This window comes from Ambystoma mexicanum, chromosome 7q (genome assembly GCF_040938575.1).
Source record: "Ambystoma mexicanum isolate Mex_15411 chromosome 7q, UKY_AmexF1_1, whole genome shotgun sequence".
NCBI lineage: Eukaryota > Metazoa > Chordata > Amphibia > Caudata > Ambystomatidae > Ambystoma > Ambystoma mexicanum.
In genome coordinates, this window is record NC_090941.1 from 570060882 (window position 1) to 570074300 (window position 13419).

Genomic DNA, 13419 nt, shown 5'->3' on the forward strand with positions numbered 1-13419 from the left:
CCATTGCAGCAAAGTAGAGCTTTCTTTCTGAGATTTAGAAAATACGTAGACACACTGAATTATTTGAGGATACACGGTACTGACACACCCAGGGTGACTTTTAGCTTAAGATCCCTTTTTAGGGAAAACAGTGTTTGCCACCCAAATATACATTTTTATTTACAATCTACTCCTCCACCGTCCTCCCATTTTTCAAAACCACTTGGGCCAAGCCTACTCACAATCCTGTGCAGCAGCAGTGAATCATTTATTTTTATTTTTATTTATTTGCATGTATAAAGCGCACAGACCGGCCCTGGGGCATCGTGGCGCTGTTACGGAATACTTGCTTGGTACAATCATAAGTGGAGCATGTGGTTGGTACATTCATAAGTGGAGCACGTGGTACAGCGCTTAAGCATTTGAATCCTTGTTACAGTATCAATCGGTTATAGTGGTACAAGTGCATTATACTTGCAGGGCAGATACATATTTAGTTAAACAGGTTCGTTTTCAACAGTTTGAGGAAGAAAATGGGCCTCATTACAAGTGAGGCGGAACCGGTTAACGGGACCCGCTAAAGAAGGCGGACCCTTTAAACCCGTTCCGCCTCATTACAAGCTCCCCTCGTGGGACCCGGTAAGTAACGCCTGGTCAAACCAGGCGTGCTTACCGGGTCCCGTGAGGGGAAGAGGGAGCAAACAACGGCCCGCTCATAATCGGCCTGTTGTTTGCTCCCTCCCCCATTCCCATTCAACCCTATGGGGGCTGAAATGGGAATGGGGAAGGTCCGGGCCCGGGTTCCTGGAAGGAGGAATTACCGTGCCCTCGGAACTTGGAATGGCACGGTAATTCCCCATTCTGGGAACCCGGACCCCGATTTTGGCGGCAACCATGCCGCCAATAGCGGCATGGCTGCCGCCAAAATCGTAATGAGGCCCAATGTATGATTTCTCTTTCCTTAGTGCTGTGGGCAGTGCATTCCAATTTTTGGGAGCCAGGTGCTGGAAGCTGGAGCCTCCATCTTTCGTTCTTTTGAATGTGGGCACATAGAATCATAATTGGGGGCTTCATCTGAGTGCAGGAGCAAAGTGATTTCACACTCTAAAAAGGCTCACAAAAAGCTGAAATGATGAATTAACAGTGATCACATTGTCCCCTATATTCATTGTCATGAAAAGAGGCCTGCTCATTTCTCCAACCCTGTTTTTCATGTGAATTCAATATGATGGGTCAGACCATGTTTTAATCATCCTCCTTCAACATATTCAATTAGTTAAATGCCTTTCATTGCAAGGTTACCATAATATCAGGTGACCCCATACACGTTGACTGGTTGAGCTCTAGGGATTTACCCTCAGCACACGCACTCATTCCCAAACAGCATGCTTTTCCTGTGTTATAACCTGCTCTAGAGAAACATACATGGGCGGTCCCAAACCACTGTGGATTGCAACTTTAAAGTTAAATTAACTTTCCATTGCTTGAAAAGTAAGCTCAGAAAATAAATTGTAAATAAACGAGCCAGTTTTTTTAAATAACTTTCCACGAAATGCTATATCATTTTTGCAGCTATTAATTGTCCCACATGCAAGGTATGGCATGTTACAAGCATTGCGTGTATTCAAAGTGAGGACTATTATTTCCTGCAGTAGTTAATATACTTCAGCTTGAGAGGACAGGCTACACAAATCAACTATGATGTCAGTACCTGGAGGCAGTCCTTCCAGCTTTGTTGAAAAAGTTATATTTAAGAACTTGTTCATGTTAATAGAAATGTTGAAAGGAAAATGTTCTGTAAGCACCGCATACTTTTCTCCATTCTGGGATTGTGTTCAAAACCAGTCCATTCACCTCCTTCTAGCTGAGCTTGAATGCGACCCCACACGCCCACCCGGCCCATGCTCTACCCCCAGGAGGGATCTGCCATGACCTGCCTGAGGTGAGTCACCTGACTCTGATCACAGTGTGGTATCACGACTTCTTCCCGGTAGGCCTCGGTTTCTGTATTACTATTGAGCCAGATGAGATCATGTAGGGTGCATCACAAAATCAAGTGTCAGTAGGAAATAGCCCTGCTTCCTCTGCCAAGTTAGTGACTCCTAGACTCGCGAGCACTCTGGTTTGTAGGTAGACATCATGTTGCCACTTTAGCTCCGATTGATGTATTTTTCTTTTACAATTCAACAAAAACAGAGAGAAAACCCTGTTGTTTGGTGCCCTCTGCTGGGCAACGCCCTAGGCAACTGCTTAGTTCTTGCACCGGGCCTCAACATGGGACTGGATATGAATGGTTGCCCTGCAATCGCCTCCTTCGAGGGGAGCTAGGGCAGAATAGGTGGTGCCTACTTCCAGTAGAGCACATTTCTCCATTGGGAACACTCAGTGCCCTTTTAAAATGCGTGACAGGGCATCTGAACATGGCGGCGATGTACAAAGGAAAGAAGGGAATACAAATCCTGTTTTGATTAAAAATAGAGGCTATTATGCAGGTACAAATAATAATGCCTCATTGCGAGTTTGGCAGTGTGGTACATTTTAATTGATGCCAATTTATTCAGCAGTAATGGAATCTCTGCCAGTTTTACGCAGAGCTATATTTTGAGTTTGACCTTGGAGTGATTTGTCGTTAGTATGATATGATATTTGTAACGCACGTAATACCCAGAGGTTTCTAAGCGCGGACCCAGGGTTCAAACCTGTGTTGCTCCCTGCCGTTTTGTTTCCAAGGCGAGCACATTACCTCTGAGCTATCCTCCCGAGACAGGTGCTGGCAGTGAATCCTCCACTTCAACCGCAGGAAGTGGTGGATTTTCCATGGTCAGAACTACCACCCTTGGGAAGGAAATATGCCAATTCCCCAATGTAGCCATATGGACTCCACAAATGGGGATTAACACCACCATGGCACCACGCAAAATTTAGCAGTAAATCCACCAGACCAAGTGACGGTAAAGTTAACTGATTTTGGAAGCATTTCCACAGAAATACCGCAAGAATACCTACAAACTGGGGGCCTATGTAAGGGATTGTAGGACGGTGAACCAAGCCGTTTAGACCTAACAGTTCCCCTACACACTAAACAAAGGCAATAAACCCATACAATAATAGGTTTTGTGTTCAATTTCAGCATTATTTTTATCAATTTCAGGATTTAATTTAATTAATTGTTTTTTTTATAACACGCCTAATACCCTACTTGAGTTCGGCTTCTAGGCGCAGATCCAGGATTCGAACCTCTGGTGCGCTGCACGGTCTTGTTTCCAAGACTAGCAAGTTGCCCCTGTGTGATGATAGATAAATATTACAACTATAGCTCCCTAAAGAACCACAGAGAATTCTGGAAGTTTATGGTGCTGGGGTATGTCTGCTCAGGATGTAGAAGATATTTGAGAATATCCTTACGTATTCCATATGAGCCGAGGCTATTGTACCTTATTAGGTCAATCATACACCATAGCATTCACATCTGCTGCTAGTGGTTTCCGTCCTCTTTCTAATGTTCTTGCATTAACTTTCAGGATGTAAAGATGACAAACCTCTGTGGGTGAAGAGGAAATCAAGGATTCGGAGGCCATGCGCTTGCGGATCAGAATGAAACAGACATTGAGAGATGTTTGGAATATATTGCTCGTGGTTCTCTGTGATTACGGTGAGTTTTGTACATCACAAAAGAAAAGCGCCATCCCATGTTAATACAAGAGTGAACCTTAACACCACCCCATCATGCATATTCTGTTGCAATGCAAGAAATCTGTTCATAAGAGATTTCACAAATGTTCTCATCATATTCCAGTGCCTTGAGGGATTGAGCACGGGTGGCTGACTTTGGCAGACTGGTCCCGGTGCCTTCAAAATCTAGGCACCGTCCATCAAAATCAATGCTGTGACAGTTGCAGGCATTGTTGCAATGGCGGATACCATGGAAAAAATTGGGACACAATGACGGCATTGCACACATGCACATAGCGGGAATCAGTCCAGAATCATCACATGCAGGTAGTAATAGCAGTTTGACATTTATATAGCGCCTTTATCCCATTAGTCTGGCCTCAACGTGCTTTTGGTGGGAATGCCCTCGGGGGACCGAAATCCAGGTATGGGAAAATTGTCAGAAGGATTAGAATGCATGTGAAGGTGCGGAGTTAGGAGACAGGCACAGGAGTGTTATTTTACTTTATTCACTTTTATTCAAGGTAAAAGAAAAGGGGGAAATGGGGAAATGCCTTACTAGCCCTACCAATAAGAGGGGGTTCCCCACCTTAACAAAACAAACTAATGTCTCTGTCAGAATGTCCAAAATAAAGTTCTCTGTCCTGTGTCCGAAAGCGAGTCTGTCCCTCACACTCTAACTCAACAAAAGGTAACATGGGGAAAAATGTCTCTTGATGTGTCCTATGCAGTCCTCCTGGAAAAATCTCGATTGTCTGTGAAATCAAAGATATCTTTTTATCCTTGTAATATTCCCTTAAGGAATGTGCGTCAGGAGAATAAGAAACTTAGTAGAATTTAAGTTGTCAAAAGAACTGACTTTGTGTTAGAGACTTCAAGTCCCAGAGTTCCCAGAGTACTGGGATGAAGAAGAGTGCTGCAGAGGCACAAGGGTTAATGACCCACACCTGAGGGTAGCTTAGAGGCATAAAATACCCCCTCAGGTGCAGGCCATTAGTGCTAATGCTAGTTCCAGAGCCGGAGCTGGATGAAGGTGGAAGAAGGTGAAAGTACCAAAGCTGCAGCAGCATGGTAGCAGCAGTAGTAGTAGTAGTAGTGGGTGGAGGAGTGTGGCACTCTCCCCGAAGCAGCAGAAGAAATTGTGGACAAGCCAAGATGCGGGTACAAGAAGGGCAAGACAAGTTAATGGCGGTCCTGAGAGCGGCGTACCTAATTGTAACTTTCCCCGAATGTATGCATTCAACTGTGGCAGGCGAGCACTGAGATGCTGGGAAAGTGCACCTGTGTGTGATTTTCCCCAACCTGCAGCACTCAGCGATGGGGTGGGGGCGAGCACCGGAGCGCTGGAGGAGCCGCAAAGGTTCTGAGACGCGAGACGCGAGACACCGTACAGGAGAGGTTGCCGGGCCACATCGGAAGAGTGAGTGAGACAAGCTGGGAGTAGCGAGGTAAACAGATGCACACACCACCAGTGAGTTCACTGTTGTTGTGTGATCCCAGGGCGCTCTGTGGTTACTCGTTGCCCGCATTCCAGATCCGATATTGAATACCGAAGAAATGCAAAACAAAAAACGGATTTTGACCTATACCACGCTGATGTAAACCAAAGCAGTTGGCAGGCAAAGACTCCAAAGATACCATCTGGAGAGGTGACTGCTATATAGTGGGTAGTAATAATAATAACGAACACTCATATAAAGGGACATCAGCTCAAGTGGGGAACCCAAACCACAATTGTCAAAGCCAAAAGAGACATACACTCAGGCAATTGACAAACAACCAGCGTTACCAAATAACTAACCATAAAAGAGTGCATGAGAAATGTTGTCGGGCAGAGAATGTCTTAAACCCGCATTGCCAAAGCCAAAGAAGTGTGTAGAAGGAAAAGGGTTGCAATCAGCAGTTGGTTACTAATACAAAGGTGGAACAGAATTGTCAGGCGGACTGCCCTTCTGATACATGAGGTTTAGGAGGAAGGAAGCATTTCCTGTCTTGCGTGTGGCAAACCCTTTGGTGTAGTGACTAGCACCAGTGCGATTCTTGTATCCCCGGAAGAGAACTCTAAAACCAATTCTTGTGAAGCAGAAGACATTGTAAAAACCTTTTAGAAGTTGACCCTTACCACAGAAGTGCTTAGAGGTAGTAGTTGGGCCTGGCAAGGGAGTATACCAGGTCTTGGAACTTTGTACCAAGTAGTTGTATTCGGGCAGGAGAGTACACCCGTTCAGTGAAATGTAGTGTGTTGTCTTGGCTGGCAGGAGAGTTTAGTAAACTGAGAGCATTGGTAACCATTGGTTCTTTCTGGCAAGAGTACACCAGAACAAAGTGTCGTAGAAGTTGTAAACCTTGCATGAGAATAAACCAGGTAAAATCTCTTAAAATACTGTGGTGGGGTAAAGCTGATGATGAAGTTGAAGTGGTGCCAAAACATCCTGACAAAGATGTTTGTTTTGAAGCTAATGGAGTTTGAAATATTCCTAATTTATGTCTGTGTTGATAAAACAACACTGAAGTTGAAGTGGTGCCAAAATATCCCGACAAAGACATTTGTTTCCAAGTTAATGACATTTTGAACTATTCATTATTGATGACAAGAAACTATCTCAAGACCTTATTTATTGTTTATTTGTACAGCGCTTATACACAAGTGAAGTGCTTCAAAGCATTTCAAGGCAGGAAGGGAGCAAGGGAATAGAATAGTCATTCTTAGGCCTTGAAGTTTCTGAATGATCTAACAAAAAAGTAACTAGTGTACTAGGCCTGATGGCATTCCTCCTAGTGCAAGTACATGACGTGTTTCAGGCGCAACCGAACTAGGGAGGGGGGACAAAAGGGGGACAAGGCAGAACTTACTAGTCTTAGTAAATTCGGGTCATGCAGTGTACAGACAGACGTGCAAGGGGGGGGGGGCTAAGTGCGCCCAGTCCAGCAAGGCCCTGGGTTAAGTTTAGAGAGGTTACACCTCTCATGGAGCATATGCTGAAAGTGCAGTAGTCTGAACATAGTGCAGAGGCCCGGAGGCAAGTGCACGACTGGCAAGGGACCTTGGGACCTGTGAGGCTCTGATGGTGAACCAGGCTACCAGTTAGTAAAACTGAACAGAGTTAGGAAAGGAAGGAGTGAGGAAGGAGAGAAAAAGAGAGGAGGTTAGCAGGGGAGAAAGAGGAAGAGAAGAGGAAGGTCTTGCAGAGTCTACGAAACTTAAGGAGCTCCGGCTCAAGGCAGAGAGAGGCGGGGAGACTGTTCCAGAGGGAGGCACCTGCAGAGAATAAAGATCTACCCCCAAATCTCTGCTTAGAAACACGGTTCACCCGCAAAGTTGGAGGAGGACAAGCGGAGGGCTCTAGAAGGTGTCACGACTCATGACAAGATATGGGGAATATGGCCAGGGTATAAGTTCCCTCAAAAATGGGAAAGGGCCTACCTGGACCCAGTCCTCGTGCCTTTGGCGCCAAGCTCATAAGAAATGCTCAGGTGCTTCTTTACAACTCTCTTGATGATTCAATATGGCAGGTAGAGATCAGGAGGAATCCCCTACATGCGGTCCAGTGTTCAGGGTGTGGCTGTATCCTTGGGTGGGGCCGTCTATATAAGCCACACCCTTCCAGCAACCCATGCTTCACGTTGTTCTGCTTCCAAGCACCGATGCTCAGCATCCAAGGCCTATCTGCTCCGGACCAGTTATCCTTGTCACGATTACCTGTTATGTCCGCTGCAACGACCGCTACATCCTCAATTACCAGGACCAGCTTACCTTTGTCAGCAACGCCCGCTGCAACGACCGCTACCTCTTTACTTACCCAGATCAGCTTACCTTTGTCAGCAACGTCTGCTGAAAGGACCGCAACATCTTCACTTACCCGGACCAGCTTACCTTAGTCAGCAACGCCCGCTGCAGTGACAGCTCCATCTTCGCCTGGATCAGCTCACGCTTGCAATCGCTTACCTGGGCCAGTTCACACTTGCAGCGGAAGGCGCACCGCATCCTCTCACACCTGCAGTCTGGTCAGGAACGTGGCTCCGCAACTGGCGCCTGAAAAACCGAAAGAACAAGGTTAGCGAACATGAAAATGACTCGCTAACGCTTGTAATATAACCCTTACTTACCGTATATTGAAGCCTCGATCCTTCAAGCGCCTCTCACGCCTCAAAGAAAAAGAAGAAAGACATTAGTAAGATAAAGACTGGCAGAGAAAAAACTCATAAATAACAACACGAGAAAGGAACGTGGAAGCGTTCAAAGAACAAGAGAAAGACAATACAAGAAAGACTTATAAGAACGAAAAGTAAACACATGAGAGGAGTCACAGTAGGTCTGGGCACCTCACACCGCACGAATATCCAGTGAAGTAACTGGACATACAACACCCCTGCTGAGTTAAGCAGGATGGAGAGTTTGCTGATACTATAAAGAAGGCATACCTTCCACTTCTAGGGGAACCATCAGCAGCAGGGAATCCCAGACGCCTCAGCAGAAGTCGCCCTCCTGACGGACCAGCGCCTCTGTGGAAACAAGGTGAACGTAACAGAAGGAGAGTATTTAGGAAGAGAGCGTTGTAGGTAGTGCGGGCCCGGGCCCCAGAAAGGGTTTATAGTGATAATTTTGAAACAAAAGTTTTGAAAAACAAAAGTTTCGAAAACAAAAGCTGTGACAAGCTATATTTAACATGCAAAGTGCATTTTTTTCAAAACCAATCCATCGACAATAGTCATGGACTGGTTTCAATTGAAATGCACTTTTACATGTTAAAAGTAGCATTTCAATGCTTTTTTTTGTAACTTTGAGACATTAGATGTCGCTGTCCAGTGTTGTAATTTCAGCGCTGGACAGCTCCATGTAACTTTTCAAAGTTTTTCTATATATTGGCATTTCAATGCTTTTTTTAAACTATGAAACGTTACATGGAGCTGTCCAGTGCTGTAATTTCAGCACTGGACAGCTCCATGTAACGTTTCAAGGTTCAGAGCAGTGGTCTTCAAACTTTTTTAGCCGGGGCCCCGCTGGGCAAAATTTGGGCAGGTCGGGACCCCCCAGAAATGCCAAATGGACAGTATATATTGCGCACCGTCACCTGATCCCATCACAGTCGCTGGGCTCCCTCATCCCACTCCTACCCAGTCGCTGGTCTCTCCCCACCCCATCACACACTCTGGGCTCTCCCCACTCTGCTCCCACCACTATCCCATGGTTCCCGCCCATTGTGCTCCCACCGTAGTCCACGGGTTCCCCCCATCCCATCCCCAACACAGTCTGAGGGCCAGTGGCGGCTGGTGATTTTTTTTAAGTGGAGGGACATAACTATTTCCCCCAAAAATGCCATAGCGACCGAGCATAGTGAGGGAGCCCGAACCAATAAAGGGGATTTCGGGGGGGGTTTCCCCCTGTGAATTTTTTTTAAATAATGGGTTAAAATGTTGCATTGTAGAGCATACTTTTAACGAAAAAATTGGTAAATAGCCAAACGGTTTGCAATTGGTGCTGGGGGGCCCAGGCGGCAAGCATTGATATTGATATTGATATTTTATTTCTATCGCGCTCGTACACAAGTGTTTCAGAGCGCGACAAGGCAAGGGAGGGGAACAGAGGAGAATAAAATAGTGATCTTACTAGGCCCAGTGACATTGAGAATGCGCAAGTGCATGGGAGAGGGGGAGGGGAAAAGTGGAAAGTCCGAAGCAGAGGAGAAACAGATAAATAACAATAAATAAATAATAAAGGCAACAAACAGTGGTAGTGCAGCCAGCAATTTGCAAGTGCTACGTTTAAGGCAGCAGACAGGGTAGGTCTGATAAGTGCAGGAAGAAAAAGGGGGGGCTGTATGGGTACAGATACAGACCCCAGTGCAAGGGGTGGCACGGAGGCAGTGCGGGAGGGTGGCAGGGTGAGCATGTACCTGGGCCCAGAGGGTGGCCAGGTGTACGGTGCCAAGAGAGAACAGATCAGCAGGAGAGAGGGGGAGTGAAGGCAGAAGAAAAGAGGAAGGTCTTGAGGTGCTTCTGAACCCGGAGATGGTTCTCCTCAAGTTTTAGAGTGGCAGGGCGGCTGTTCCAAAGGGAGGCCCCAGCCGAAGACAGATCTACCCCCAGCTCGTTTCTTTGAAAAATGACTGACCCTGAGGGAGTTGGAGGTAGAGGAGCAAAGAGCGCGAGTGGGGAGGTATTTCCGGAGGGATAGGTGAAGGTATTTTGGCCCCAGGTCCCAGAAAGCCTTGTGGACAATGCAGAGGGTTTTGAATGATAGATGTCCAGTAAAAAGATACCATCCCTGTCCCCTGGGCCCCACTGGTCCTAACACAATAAACATGACTATGTATGTATGCGAGGCGCTGCGCATTCCAGCAATCATTCTATCATTCACATGAGCATCCATCACCATACACTCACTCATAACATAAGCATACACGCATCCATACACATGTTTAAATAAAAACAATGAACATAAACGTACCTTCTGCATTGGCCTGCGTGTGGGTGCTGAAACGGCCTGCTCCAGGCTGCTCTGTCCGTATATCCGTGGTGGCACAGGAGCTCCCTCTCGGACATACAGACATGCAGTGCCCCAGCCAGCATTTCCAATGAGCTATGCAATGCTGGCGAAGCAAAACGCCCCAGCACTTACACGGCTCAGTGAGCATGTGTGGCTGGGGAACTAAACTGAACTGTCAAAGGGAAACAATGTTTCCCTTTGACAGTTCAGCCAGCCCAGGAGCACTCCATTAGCTGGAAAAAGCATCTGAGGGAGTGCTCACTGTTTCACTGGGCTGGCTCCTTAGCTCCTCCATAATGGGTGAGGGGCCACTGGGTGGGCGTCCCCTCACCATTATGGATGAGCCACCAGGCTCGGACAGGCCTATAGGGCAATGCCTGTACCAAAAATATAAAATGCTAGTATGGGCCAGTCAAAATGGGCCACCATTTTGGCCAATGTGGACCAGTTTGATGAATTACTTAACTATGCAGTTAGTAATTTTGACCATTGTTGCTGAATATATCACAATGTACTTCCATTTTAACACAAAGCACCCCCTTGGGTACAATTGAAACAGTGGGCTTCATTACAACTTTGGCGGTAGCTGTGCCGGTAAAACCAGCACGGCTGCCGACGGAGTTGCATCCGGGACCGGCACCCGCAAATGGGCAATTACCAGGTCATGCCGAGTTAGGCGGACCTGATAATTGCCCTTTCGCTGGTGCCGGTTCCGGTAGATCCCCATTCCCATATGAGCCCCATAGGGCTCAATGGGAATGGGGAGCTCGGATGCACGGTGCCGGTGCATCTGAAGAAATGTGCTCACGGGGAGCCAGTGAAGGGATTTCAGTGCCGGAGAGATGCGGTCCCTTGGCTTGAGGCCAAGGATAGGTCTTGCAGTTCTGTTCTGGATGAGTCGTAGCTGACAGATAGTACAAGGAGGAAGATTGAGAAAGGGGCTGATGCAGTAGTCTAGCCTGGAGAGAACCAGGGCTCTGGAGATGGTGAGCCTTTGTGGGAAAGTGAGAAAAGGTAGAATACCTCTGAGGAGGTGCAGCTGGTAGTGAGACTTTTCCCAAGAGGAAGGTTTTGTTAAACAATTGTGAACTTTTTGAACCATCTTCGGAATCCAAGTTGTAACTTTGTGTTGGATTTGTAGAAGAACTGAAGTGGAACTCTTTATTATGTTACAGGATTTCCTTAACCTTTTTGAACATGTAAAGAAAGACCTGCCTGAATCTGGTTAAGAGGAATTCCCCCAGGTTATCAGGAAAAGCATCTCATGTTATATTTGTTGTTGAACTGCCATATATTTCCTTGTTGATTTTCTGTATGTTTAAGGGACTTTCCTTTAGTTTATTTTAAGTAGGGAAATCCTCGCCAGAGTTGGGATAGTGAGGCATTATTAACCTTTGGAGTTAATAAAATGGCATCTTTTGAAAAGCCTTCACAAAGTTGCCTGCCTCACATTTCTGACCACTCGCATCTCCCTATACTCAATTTCCTGGTCTTAGCTCTCTCGCTCTCACTTTCTGTCTCCTGTTTCCACCCACCAACTCCCTTCTGTCTCCCCTTCCTCCAAAACTCCCCACTGCTTCTACTTTTTCCATACCTTGCTGCCTATTTTAAATGTATGCTTTGGTAATAACGATTGTAGGCGGCCACAGGGTTCATTATCAGCAATGTGGTTACAGATCATAATTTCTGCATTTATTTATTAAAGTGTGTTTTAGTTATCAATGACTTTTCACACTATATCAAATAATGTAAATAATGATACAATTCTCATATATACATAAACTCAAACATTCATAAGCAGTTAAAAGCAACTTCTCTATATACATAGTAAAAAAAACATATAATATGCTTCCACTTCATTATAAATATTGTATACATGATTTCATCAAAATGTTATGCTAAAATGTAATTGCCCTACTTTCTGCCATTTCCTATGTTATAAACTCCACATACACTTTGCAATAGTTCAGTTTTCGTTAGATTCAGTCTGTACACGGTTCGATATCCATTACAATTTCCATATATACTAATCGCCTTAAGTATCCTTTCATTTTCCAACCATAGTTGACCAATAGCAATTACGAAAGACATTTGATTGCCAGCCAGGGAACGGTCCCAAAAAGCTTCCTTTTTAATTTGTTCCTCGTTATAGATAAATCTCCCCAGATACTATACTATAGATGTAGGCTTTTAAGCGCCTTGCAAGTTGAAAGTATATGCCTGTTGCTTTTAACCAGATGTTCCTTCTTACATAATGTTCAGTAACAATCTTTCTTTATTATACATATCACGGTCCAATCTCTGCCAATGAGGGTATCCCATTCATTCTGAGTTTTAAAAAGATCCTTCTTTACTTTGATGATGGAAAGTCAATCAGATAGCGCTGAGGCTTCAAATACGAGAAATTTAATATAGAAAAAACAAATTCGACTTTTTAGGCTGGACACATGTGCATGATTTATTTGCCAATCCCATTCATCAGGTTTCATAATCAATTCCTGCTTCATTAGTAGGAGACATTTGTCCCAATCTATATCTTCAAATAATTTTCCCTCCTTATTTTGAATTCCATTAATGATCTACCTTCATTCTCTTTTCATGACTGTACCCAACAATTGCATTAGAGGCCATACTGGCTCTGTTAAGGGCTTAATAAACAACAGGGCTCTTTTTAGGCATACACTCACTGCCAAAGTCATTAGGGCCAATTCAAATCATATGGCCACATCTGGAGTAACCTGGGAAAGGCCCAACCATTTTTTCACATTGCACCTTCTAGCTTATTCAACCACAAATTATGATTATCATAGCTAGCTTCCATTCCATACAATATTGTAGTAGTAATGCTGTGTTTATAAGCAAGCAATATTTCTTGGAGTCTATATCCAGCTGGTTTCTGGGCAAACTTTTTTTATCATAACAATCCAAGATAGCGCTTTCAGCTCTTTAGCTTCAGTTAATTCCTGCGCAATTCAGTAGTCTGTGATGACATAACCCAAATAGGTACAGGCGCTCACCTGTTCAATTTTTCCATCACCAGTATCACTTGGCTGCAAAGTGCAGCTTTTTATTCCAAAACACATACATTTAGTTTTTCCAAGTTGATCTGAACATCATTATGTTTAGCATAACATAGAATCACACACATACATTTTGATCAAACATACGTGTGATCATAAATGATACCATCATCCGTGTATGCCAGGCAATTTCTGGCGGGAAGTTATTAACATTCATGAGTATCTCCTGTACATCTTTTAAAAAGAGGTTGAACAGCATGG

General features: G+C 45.0%; 1 protein-coding gene across 3 annotated transcripts in view; it reads left to right on the forward strand.

Annotated features, from left to right (window-relative positions):
• Positions 1–13419, forward strand: part of THSD1 (thrombospondin type 1 domain containing 1) — a 185272-nt gene that overhangs the window by 78209 nt on the left and 93644 nt on the right. For 2 of the 3 annotated variants that reach the window (XM_069639957.1, XM_069639956.1), the window contains one exon: positions 3501–3631. In XM_069639957.1, the coding sequence (XP_069496058.1) occupies positions 3556–3631 (76 nt within the window). In that variant the 5' untranslated portion in view covers positions 3501–3555. Of the gene's footprint in view, positions 1–1744; positions 1922–3500; positions 3632–13419 lie in introns of those variants that run through there. The other variant, XM_069639958.1, reaches the window with a different exon arrangement.